The 12,289-nt window shown below is 46.5% G+C and overlaps 1 protein-coding gene across 1 annotated transcript in view; it reads right to left on the bottom strand.

Moving 5' to 3' along the window:
- Positions 1 to 12,289, bottom strand: part of LOC119966923 (dynein heavy chain 8, axonemal-like) — a 1,786,259-nt gene that overhangs the window by 1,673,004 nt on the left and 100,966 nt on the right. Inside the window, exons 2-3 of the mRNA XM_038798881.1 lie at positions 4,096 to 4,266; positions 338 to 472 (exon numbers count right to left, since the gene is read on the bottom strand). Of these exons, the coding sequence (XP_038654809.1) occupies positions 338 to 472; positions 4,096 to 4,257 (297 nt within the window). The 5' untranslated portion in view covers positions 4,258 to 4,266. The remainder of the gene's footprint in view (positions 1 to 337; positions 473 to 4,095; positions 4,267 to 12,289) is intronic.

The raw sequence follows: 12,289 nt of genomic DNA, 5'->3' as shown, positions 1-12,289 counted from the left end.
CGGATGGTTGCCAATCTTGGGATGATCCGCCAATGAGCTGAGGAGGCTCAGTTGTTGAGTATATTCAAGACTGAGGATAACAGAGAAGAAATATCAAGAATATAGGGACAGTTCAGGAACATAGTGCTGAGATAGAAGATCAGCATGATCTTATTGAATGGCAGGATAGGCTCGAACGGCTGAATGGCCTACCCATGCTCCTATATCTTATGCTCTTAAGTGTACTGCTTTATTTTTCATTTTTGATTTGTACAAAATTGCTCCTCCAGAATTACTTCAAAAAATGATAGACGAGATTAAATTAAGCCAAATCAAACACACCAAAAAAATTACTTACAGTTAAGGAATCCAAAACAAAATCTTCTACAATACTTTTCTCAATCACCAATGTTCTACCTAGGATTTCAATAATGTATCGATAAGCGTCATCAAACTTATTTCTTCTACTCTCCCGAGCTTCTCTGTACCTTTGCTGAAAGACAAAATTGAAGCACAAATAGATGAATTACCGCTGTCATGATACAAATTAAAAGCAAAATTAAGGCTGGGAGTACACATATACTAGAACCATAGAATTCCTACAGAATACAATTTGGGATGATGTGGTAACTCAAAGAGGAGAGGCAAGGCAAGAGAGACAGGTCATTTTGAGGAGTGTACAGGCCCCCTAACAGTAACCATACAGTAGGATGGAGTATAAAGGAAGAAATAATGGGAGCTTGTCAGAAAGGTATGGCAATGATCCTGGGGGATTTTAATCTAAATATAGACTGGAAAACAGATGAGTGAAGTAGCCTACATGAGGAGTTAATAGGATAATTTTGGGACAGCTTCTTAACACAGCACCTTCTGGAGCCAAACAGAGGGCAGGTTATACTAGACCTGGTATTGTGCAACTAAATAGAAATAATTTATGACTTCATAGTGAAGGCACCACTATGTAGCAGTGATCACAGAAAGATTGAATTTTACATTCAGTTTGAGGGAGAAATGATTGGGTCCAAAACTAGCATTTTAAACTTAAATGGGGTCATTTATGAGGCACTGAAAGCAGAGGTAGATAAACTGAACTGCCAAATTAGGTTAAAGGGTAGGTCAATGGAGCAGACATTTAAAGGGTTATTTCAGAATACATATGTTCCAACGAGATAGAAAAACCCAAGCTGAGTGTTGAGCCTGCCTGTAATGTAAAAATGCTTAGCAGAGCAAGGGTTAACGTGGAACTGGAGGATAGTCCCGTCCATACTATGATGTTACATGAGTTACATGGTAGTGGACTTAAACAGCACCCTCTGGTAGCAGCCTGCATGGGAGAAACAGGACCATATGCATGACTATCTAGGATCTGTAAATAGTTAAAGGTTAACAATAAACTGTTCATGTTTAAGTATACAAATCAAGATCTCATCAATGAGACATCGAGAGAACCCATATTACAACAAGGAGAACCCAGAATCTGCAATTAACTCCAAAAGTTAAAGATAGTATCAAAGCTAACGAAAAAGTTATATAGCCTATAGTTATGCAAAAATGAAGGTTGTGCGGAACATAACAAGCAGAACATAAAATGAGTAAAATTAAAGTTCAAGAAAAAGCTAGCAAGAAATATAAAAACAGACCGCAAGAGTTGCGATAGAAAAAAAAGTTAGCAAAATGAGCATTGGTCCCATAGATGTTTTCATCCAGCAGATGTTAATTGCCATGCAAACCAATTGGCAAAGGGAAATATAGCCTATATATCACAACTTTTTTCTTTTCGAATTTTGTGGTCGAGAAGATAAGTTTACTTTCAGGATTGTAAAAATTAAATTAAAATATTTATTAACAAAAGAAAAGAAAATTTAACCATGCAAGATTATTCACTCAAGATGAAATTAGTCTTACAGAACATTCCCCCAAAACAACTTCCTATTGGCTTGATTCACAAATAAACATCCCTTTAAGCAACAATCCCTTATATATGACCATGGGCGAGATTGAATGGCCTCGTTGAGGCCAACTCGGTGACGCGATGACGCCATTAAATTTTCCGAAAGGCCTCTCACGAGACTTGCAATGCTCAGAACACCTTGCAATATCTAATGAGATCTCACGAGACATCGCGATCTGGATCTTGCCCTCACTGAGCAAGATCCAGATTAACCTATTTAAATAAGCCATTGGGCTCATTTAAAGATGTCCCGCCCAATTCTCCCGAGGCCCAGGAACGAGTGCCCACACATTGGAGACCTCGCCATGGTGCCATTTCACACTGGTCCACAGGCATAACATCACTTGAAGGATCTCCAGGCCATCGGAGGCTCCTGGGGGGTCGGACTCAAACAACAAAGAAAATTACAGCACAGGAACAGGCCCTTCGGCCCTCCCAGCCTGCGCCGATCCAGATCCTTTATCTAAACCTGTCTCCTATTTTCCAAGGGCTACTTCCCTCTGTTGCCGCCCGTTCATATACCTGTCTAGATACCTCTTAAATGATGCTATCGTGCCCGCCTCTACCACCTCCGTTGGTAAAGCATTCCAGGCACCCACCACCCTCTGCGTAAAAAACTTTCCACGCACATCTCCCTTAAACTTTCCCCCTCTCACCTTGAAATCGTGACCCCTTGTAACTGACACCCCCACTCTTGGAAAAAGCTTGTTGCTATCCACACTGTCCATACCTCTCATAATTTTGTATACCTCAATCAGGTCCCCCCTCAACCTCCGTCTTTCCAACGAAAACAATCCTAATCTACTCAACCTTTCTTCATAGCTAGCACCCTCCATACCAGGCAACATCCTGGTGAACCTCCTCTGCACCCTCTCCAAAGTATCCACATCCTTCTGGTAATGTGGCGACCAGAACTGCATGCAGTATTCCAAATGTGGCCTAACCAAAGTCCTATACAACTGTAACATGACCTGCCAACTCTTGTACTCAATACCCCTTCTGAAGAAGGCAAGCATGCCTTCTTGACCACTCTATCAACCTGCGTTGCCACCTTCAGGGTACAATAGACCTGAACTCCCAAATCTCTCTGTACATCAATTTTCCCCAGGACCCTTCCATTGACCATATAGTCCTCTCTTGAATTTGATCTTCCAAAATGCATCACCTCGCATTTGCCTGGATTGAACTCCATCTGCCATTTCTCTGCCCAACTCTCCAATCTATCTATATTTTGTTGTATTCTCTGACAGTCCTCCAAGCTATCTGCAACTCCACCAATCTTAGTATCATCTGCAAACTTGCTAATCAGACCACCTATACCTTACTCCAGGTCATGTATGTAGATCACAAACAACAGTGGTCCGAGCACGGATCCCTGTGGAACACCACTAGTCACCCTTCTCCATTTTGAGACACTCCCTTCCACCACTACTCTCTGCTTCCTGTTGCCCAGCCAGTTCTTTATCCATCTACCTAGTACACCCTGAACCCCATACGACTTCACTTTTGCCATCAACCTGCCATGGGAAACCTTATCAAACGCCTTACTAAAGTCCATGTATATGACATCTACAGCCCTTCCCTCATCAATTAACTTTGTCACTTCCTCAAAGAATTCAATTAGGTTTGTAAGACATGACCTTCCTTGCACAAAACAATGCTGCCTATCACTGATAAGTCTATTTTCTTCCAGATGTGAATAGATCCTATCCCTCAGTATCTTCTCCAACAGTTTGCCTACCACTGACGTCAAGCTCACAGGTCTGTAATTCCCTGGATTTTCCCTGCTACCCTTCTTAAATAAAGGGAAAACATTAGCAATTCTCCAGTCCTCCGGGACCTCACCCGTGCTCAAGGATGCTTGAGTCAGGAGACTCTGGACAGGATAAGTACCCTGGTACTTCTCTTGGTACCCGGGTACCTTGGCACCATGGCAGCACTGTAAGGGCTCCCAGCTGCCACCTCCAGGGTGGGTCAGGCTGGCAGTGCAACAGTGCCCGGGTACCAGTTTGCCCATGCCAGGGATTGGGTTGGGATGCCCTGACCTTAAGAGGTAGGGTGAAGGATTTAATGAAGATGTTGAAAACGATGGAGACATCAGGATTTCCTTCTGAACTGAATAGTTCTCTGATTCTATGAATGCTTACAGCTCATTAAAGTGTTACCTGTTTTTCTTTTATTGTCTCTTGCAAGGCCAGCATCCCAACTGTGCTTCTGCGAAATTTACCACTTTTTTTGTCTGGATTAGAAGCAAATGACTCCAAGAGACTCGATCCACTAACTTTTGGAAGGACACCTTCTTGTACTGAATCACCATGTCGATTCATTTTTCAAAACTAAAAAAATCCACAAAAGAGGAGATTTCACATCACTTTGTGTTCTGTGGTATTATGAAATTTTTATCCATGAGCGTGAATCAAAAACTCAAATTCAACTTACATTTCCAGCCTCAAGTCTTCAGATCATTCAATTTGAAAAATCTTGACAGTGACTGAACACAAAAACCCAAAACTGTAGGTTACCTGATTCACCGTTGCGATTTTTCCCCCTCTATCGCTGCTGGCATGTACGGAGAATTTGGTGCGCAGCCAAATCTCCCATTCACTGGACAGGAGAGTCCCAGAATCCTACTGCCGTGAACAGATGGAGAATCCCGCCCAATGTTCCAAATTTTCTATCCCTGTCTTAATTAGAAATTAGCTTTTGCAATCTGCTGTATTAAAAACGGTTGGCTGATCTCAGAAATAGCTTGGGATGTGAAGAATGAAACTCCAATATTCTCATATGCAAGTATTAGACACTGCCAAATTCACTGGATGAGATTTTCCCAGAATTCAGCAAAGCCGATGGCGGGAGGGAAATCTAGCATTGAGTCCGCTGACGACAATGGTGGCTTTTCCTGCCATATAGTGTGGCACTTAGTATTCTGCCGTGGGTTCCATGCCACATCTCTGGCCTCTGATTCACCCATTCTGCCAACACCTCAGCGCTGTAATCATCGAGGTGCTACATTTAAAGGCCGACCTAGCACACCAGCCACACTTTTTTTTCTTTTTTTTAAAATTTAGAGTAGCCAATTTTTTTTTTTCCAATTAAGGGCCAATTTAGCGTGGCCAATTCACCTACCCTGCACATCTTTGGGTTGTGGGGGTGAAACCCACGCAGACATGGGGAGAATGTGCAAACTCCACACAGACAGTGACCCAGGGCCAGGATTCGAACCCGGGTTCTCAGCGCCGTAGGCAGCAATGCTAACCACTGTGCCACATGCCGCCCACACCAGCCACACTTGGCATGCTGCCAGGAATTGATGACTGCCAAGGAGTCCACCATCAATTTTTAGACGCCACCCTGGAGAGACTGCTGTATTCCTAAAGATCTGCAACAATGTGTTGTACCCACGGGTAGGAGAAAACCAGCAAGCATGGAGCCAACTCAGTATGGGAAGCGGTAGAAGGGGGTGAGTGCCAAAGCCCTGCAGGTAAGTAAGGCCATCCAGTGTCGCAAGAAGAGGAATGATCTCATCGGTTCTGCTAGTTCTGTCACTCTTTCTACACAGAACTGTACATAGGAAATTCTGCCAGTTCTGTCACTTTTTCTACACAGAACTGTACATAGAAAATAGAAGGAGTAGGCCATTTGGCCCTTCGAGCCTGCTCCGCCATTCATTATGATAATTACTGATCATTAAGTTCAACACCCTGATCCTGCATTTCCCCCATATCCCTTAATACCTTTAGCCACAAGACCTATAACTAATTCCTTCTTGAAATTACTCAATGTTTTTGCCTACTTTTTATGGTAGTGAACTCCAGATTCCAAAATTCCAGATGGAGTTTAATCAGTCATGTTGCATCTGTATAGAACCTTAGTTCGGCCACACTTGGAGTATAGTGTTCAATTCTGGTCGCCACACTACCAGAAGGATGTGGAGGCTTCAGAGAGGGTGAAGAAGAGATTTACCAGGATGCTGCCTGGTATGGAGGGCATTAGCTATGAGGAGAGGTTGAATAAACTTGGTTTGTTCTCACTGGAACGAAGGAGGTTGAGGGATGACCTGATAGAAGTCTACAAAATTATGAGGAGCATAGACAAAGTGCATTTTTCCCAGGGTAGAGAGGTCAATTACCAGGGGGGGAGAGGCAAGGTTTAGAGGAGATGTACGAGGTACGTTTTTTACACAGAGGGTAGTGGGTGCCTGGAACTTGCTGCCGGAGGAGGTGGTGGAAGCAGGGACGATAGTGACGTTTAAGGGCATCTTGACCAATACATGAATAGGATGGGAATAGAGGGATAAGGACTCCGGAAGTGCAGAAGATTTTAGTTTAGACGGGCAGCATGGTCGGCGGAGGCTTGGAGGGCCGAAGGGCCTGTTCCTGTGCTGTACTTTTCTTTGTTCTTTGTTCTTTGTTAATGATTATCGGCCATGACATCCATCCTTCTGAAGTTCTTCGAAAGGTTAGTCATGGCACGAATCAACTCCAGCCTCCCGGATTGCCTTGATCCATTACAGTTCGCCTACCGCTGCAACAGGTCCACAGCAGACACCATCTCCCTGGCCTTGCACTCAACGCTGGAACACCTAGACCCTGCACTCAACACTGGAACACCTAGATAACAAAGACACCTATGTCAGACTCCTATTTATTGACTACAGCTCAGCCTTCAACTATTATTTCTACGAAAATCTTCTCCAAACTCCGTGGCCTGGGCCTCGGCTCCTCCCTCTGCGACTGATCCGGAAATTCCTAACCCACAGACCACAATCAGTAAGGATAGGCAACAACACCTCCTCCACGATCATCCTCAACACCGGTGCCCCTAACAAGGCTGTGTCCTCAGCCCTCTACTATACTCCTTATACACCTAAATTCCCCTCCAACTCAATTTTCAAATTTCTGAAGACACCACGGAGTGGGCCGGATTTCAAACAATGACGAGTCAGAATACAGGAATGAGATAGAGAATCTGGTGAACTGGTGTGACGACAATAATCTCTCCCTCAATGTCAGCAAAATGAAGAGGACTGTCATCGACTTCAGGAAGCGTAGAGGAGAACATCCCCATGTCTACAGCAATAGGAACGAAGTAGAAATGGTCGAGAGCTTCAAGTCTTTAGGTGTCCAGATTACCAACAACATGTCCATACCCCATGCCTAAACTATAGCTAAGAAAGCCGACCAACGACTCTACTTCTCAGACTTAGAAAATTTGGCATGTCAGCTACGACTCTCACCAACTTTTACAGATGCACCATTGAAAGCAGTCTTTCTGGTTGTATCACAGCTGGGTATGGTTCCCGCTCTGCCCAAGACAGCAAGAAACTACAAAAGGTTGTGAATGTAGCCCAGTCCATCACGCAAACCAGCCTCCCATCCATTGACTCTGTCTATAATTCCCTGATGGCAGCAGGGAAGAAGCTGTTCTTAAGTGTGTTGGTACGTGACCGGGAGGTCGGGAGGGGTGGTCCATGTTATTTGTGAAAGGTTGTCAGCTCACTGGTGGCATCCCTTTACAGTGACTGACCAAATCAGTCATACCTATATCTCGTAGGGAATGAAGAGGTCTCCCACAATGTATGGCAAGTGTCACTCATTCCATTCATTATCTACATGTGTTCTCTGCAAGTACAGCAAGTAATTGGGGAAGCTAATTGAATGCTATAATTTATTGACAGGGAATTGATTACAAAAGGGGGTTATGCTCCTGGAGTATTATGTACAGGAACTCACCAAGGTTCCTCAGGCTGCACCTCCCAAACAAGGACAAGAACAGCAGATATCTGGAAACCACACCAACTGGAGGTTCCCCTCCAAGTCACTCACCACCCCTACTTGGAAATATATCACCAACCCTCCACTGTCACTGGGACAACATCCTGGAACTCCCTCCCTAGCAGCACTGTAGGTGTATCTACACCTCAGGGACTGCAGCGATTCAAGTCGGCAACTCACCACCATCTTCTGAAGGGCAACTAGGGATGGGCAATAAATGCTGGCCTAAAGAGCGACATAAAACATCCTGTAAATTAATAAAAAAAAGTATTGCCTCCTTATTTAAGGAAAGATGTAGGGCAGGATTCTCTATTGCCTGGTGCAATATCATAATCAGCGGTCAGGCAGAGAATCACTTTTGACGCCGAAATTGAGGGCAGCGCCCATTTTTGGATGCTCCTCCGCCTCCATCGAGGCGTACGCTGCACACCGTTGGGACAGCCTTAGGACGTCCCCTGATGCTCTGCCCCCAATGGGCTGAGTTCACGACAGCGTGGATCATTTGTCCTCTGAATTTTCGTGAAACATGCGTGACGGCTGCAGTCTGTGTCCAGCGCTGCCACAGTTGGGGGAGGAGCCGTGCCACTGGCTGAGAGGGGCTCCTGCGGGGACCGGTCCGGGGGTGGTGACGGGGTGTAGCCACCTGGGGTGGCCACTTCCCGATTACAAAATGGACACTTTGCAAAGAGTGAAGGGAAAAGTGGATAATGATGAGAAAGCAAGCAGGTGCAAGGTTTGTCTGTTGATTGGAGTTGTAGCTCCCAGATGAGACCGAGACTGCAAAGCTATTACCATACTAATGAGCCATCTCCGGGGACAAAAGGGAAACATTTAGGTAAACAATACTAAAGCAGACACCCCCGGCGCCAGAGGAGACTAGAACAAAGCAGGCCAACGGCCACCTAGGGCCCGCCATCCCTTTATTGGAGGAAATCGATACGAATGATCAGGATACGGTCCAGTTAATTGGGACCAAGTTCAAGGACCGCCCAAAAGCGCGCAAAGCCCCCTTTGGGTATAAGAAGAAGCCCCCAAGAGAGAATCGTTCTTCTTGGCCTTGGCTCTCAGCGACGAGAGGCCTGCCTAGCAGCTGCACCAGAACAAGTAAGTCCAAAGTCAAAGCACACTATGAGATAGACGCTCCTAGCTACTATTCCATACCAGCTCGACCCCAGCAGCCTCAGAACCAGACAACGGCCATTGTTCCTCTGACTGAGTGGGCGCCAGAAGCTAAGTATAGGCCTTAGTAGTAGTGATAGTTTAGTTGGTAGAGTTTGTGCATGAGTATAATTGACTGTGTGTGTAAATAAATGAGCATTGATTTCGAACTTACTAACTGGCGTATCGAGTCTTTGATCAGTATTCGGTTTTGAAACTTGTGGCGGTATCGAAAGATACCTGGCGACTCTTGAGCAAACGTAATTAGAATTAAGGAAGGCGGCCATATTAACCGCCATAAACAGAGCCAATTAAAGATAGAACACAATGAGCAACATTTACTGGTGACATCTGACGGGACTTGATTTAGAAGTGGCATAACCACTCCAAGAGAACCCAAATTTGAATTGAGAATCCAATTAGAAATAGAAAAACCACAAGCGTTTGAACAACACTGATCAAGCCTCCGAGATCTGGAAGTGGTTTAATGCATGCGTACTAACAGCGACATGAGAAAAACCTGAGGGGGGCGGTTCTCCGCCCCCCACGCCGGGTGGGAGAATAGCGGGAGGGCCTCCCGACATTTTTCATGCCCTCCCGCTATACTCCCCCCGCCCCCCCCCCCCCCCCCCCCACCACGCCCGACCCACGCCACGAACCAAACGGCAAGCGGCGATTCTCCTGGGCCGAGCGGCCAGCCCTTCACGCCTATTTCACTACGGCAGCAAACACACCTGCATGCTGCCGTCGTGAAACGGGAGCCAGATGCCCGTTTGGGACATGTAGAAGCCCGATTGGCACGGGAGCACCACGACTGTGCTCAGGAGGGGACAGGCCCGCGATCGGTGCCCACCGATTGACGGGCCAGCGTCCAAAACAGACGCACTCTTTCCCCTCTGCCGCCCGGCAAGATCAAGCCGCCACGTCTTGCTGGGCGGCTGAGGAGAAATACGCGAATTGCGCTTGCGCGGGTTGGCGTTGTCCAACCTGCGCATGCGCGGCTGACGTCATTGGCCGCGTCAGCCGCCGCGACGCTTGACGTGCAGCCTTGACGACCGTCGTCAAGGCCGCGCCGCCGTGACGCACGGGGCCGCGCTCCTAGCCCCGCCCGGGTGGGAGAATCGGCCCCGGAAGTGGCCGTGAAGGCTGCCGTGGGTCACGGCCTGTCCCACGGCAGTCTTTACGATTCTCCGCATTTGCGGAGAATCGCGCCCGAGAGATTTTGTTGCGCAAAACTCGGGAGTTTTGTAGGCCGGAAAGTAGCGTAAGCCAGACCAGTGTTTACATCACCACTTTATCACCCCCTGTTCCAAATTCAGTAGAGAACCCAGAGGTAGAAAATATGGCAATGAAGGCAGTGGAACGCCTTATGAACCCCCAGGAATTCTAGGTCGCAGCGACCAGTAGAGTAGGACTGTGTCCCATTTGGGAAGATGAGATCAGGAAATATCTCAAAGTGAAAGGATAGCCCCTTTGGAGTGAATTCTGCGCCAATGACGAAACAGGTCCCGGGAGTATAGGACATATTTGGTGGGAGAACCTGTCAGAAATCCACAAAAGGAGCTTAGGGAAAGCTCGCAAGACGATGGCAATCGTGTCCTGCTTGGCACAATTGCGAAGAACAGAGGAGGTAATTAGGACACTCCGTAGAGAGATTGAGGAGAGAGACAAAAATAGTGAGGTAGATGTGAGCGAAGTTGAGAAGGAGAATAAGAAGTTAAGAAAGAAGTTAGCAGTAAGGGACAGAGAGGTGGATGATGCCAAGAGGGCACACCAGTCTTGTCTCGCGCATTTGAGTAGTTTCCAGACCCAGTATGATAAGGTCTACCAGGACACACAACGTGCATTCTTGGTAAGACAAGGAACCGAGCAACAGGTAGAGAAATTGCAGAAACAGTGCAATGATTTGAAAGCAGCCCTACGAGCACTCCACACTTCCACAACGGAACAAAGGCAGAGCTCCGGTGACCACGCAAAGTGCCGGAAGCAAATTGTAAAATTGCAATCTCTGCTTTCCGTTCAAAATGGATTTCAGAGTACCTTCGGACCCCAATTAGATCAGGAAAACAGCCCCGATTGGCAGGAATTGAATGAGACTGTCCATAGATACGTACATGGAACATGTACGCAGGAAAAACCCAGAAAAGGAGAGCACCCCAACCCCCGAGTGAACAGGCAGAACATACCCCCATGAACCCTGTAACCAGGGTCGCAGGGTTGCATGCAGAAGGAGACACAGATTTCCTTTATACAACCCCATTAACCGTAACCCAATTACAGGACGCGTGTGGAAAAATTACACCATTCCTTCCCACATCAGACCCCCACCAGTTTTGCGCTAAAGTTAAACAGCAGGCCACCATGTACGGCCTGGACGAGAGAGAGTAGGTAAAGCTCACAGTTCTAAGCCTCGACCCTTCAGTCATGGCAGCCCTTCCCGACCTACAGAATGTAGGAGGAGGCACACTCCAAGAGATGCACACAGAGATCCTTGATGCAATCGGCTTGATGAGACCTGGTAGAAGGCCTAAACAAATGTAGGAAAAAGAAGATAGAGCACCCCACAACATTTGTTGGACGTTTATGGATTCACTTCACAGCAGTTTTTGGAGAGTTAGCCCGCGCCCATTTATCCGCAGATAATATAGCCAAATGGACTCAAATCCAGGTATCTCATGCAACAGAGGCAAGACAGAGAGCCTGAGCAAATTATGACCCCCTCAGACGAGGCCCACAATGAAAAATGGGTTCTGAAAAGGTTGTCCCGCGCTTGGGAGCAATCAGTCCAAGGCAAAACCGCATTTATCAAACCCGAGGAAGAACAGGCAGACATGAATCCAGTTAAAGCGCACCAGAACCCCACATGGGTAAATGAGGGCAGGAACAGCCCACCCAAGCCCAAATTGGATTGGATTGGATTTGTTTATTGTCACGTGTACCAAGGTACAGTGAAAAGTATTTTTCTGCAAGCAGCTCAACAGATCATTCAGTACATGGAAGAAAAGGGAATTAAACAAAATTCAAGAAAATACATGAGAATACATAATAGGGCAACACAAGATATACAATGTAACTACATAAGCATTGGCATCGGTTGAAGCATACAGGGTGTAGTGTTAATGAGGTCAGTCAATAAGAGGGTCATTTAGGAGTCTGGTGACAGTGGGGAAGAAGCTGTTTTTGAGTCTGTTCGTGCGTGTTCTCAGACTTCTGTATCTCCTGCCCGATGGAAGAAGTTGGAAAAGTGAGTAAACCGGGTGGGAGGGATCCTTGAGGGATCTTGATCTCAAGAGTGTTACAACTGTGGACAGTTAGGACACTTTGCACGAGAGTGCAATGCGCCACAAAAGCAGCAGAGAGTCCAACAGACAGGCACCCTAAATAGGAATAGGGCAAAGCCAATTCACAGCGTTAGCGCCCGTTCAGA

The sequence above is a fragment of the Scyliorhinus canicula genome, chromosome 6 (genome assembly GCF_902713615.1).
Source record: "Scyliorhinus canicula chromosome 6, sScyCan1.1, whole genome shotgun sequence".
Taxonomy (NCBI): Eukaryota; Metazoa; Chordata; class Chondrichthyes; order Carcharhiniformes; family Scyliorhinidae; genus Scyliorhinus; species Scyliorhinus canicula.
This window is presented reverse-complemented; position numbering and strand designations above follow the sequence as displayed.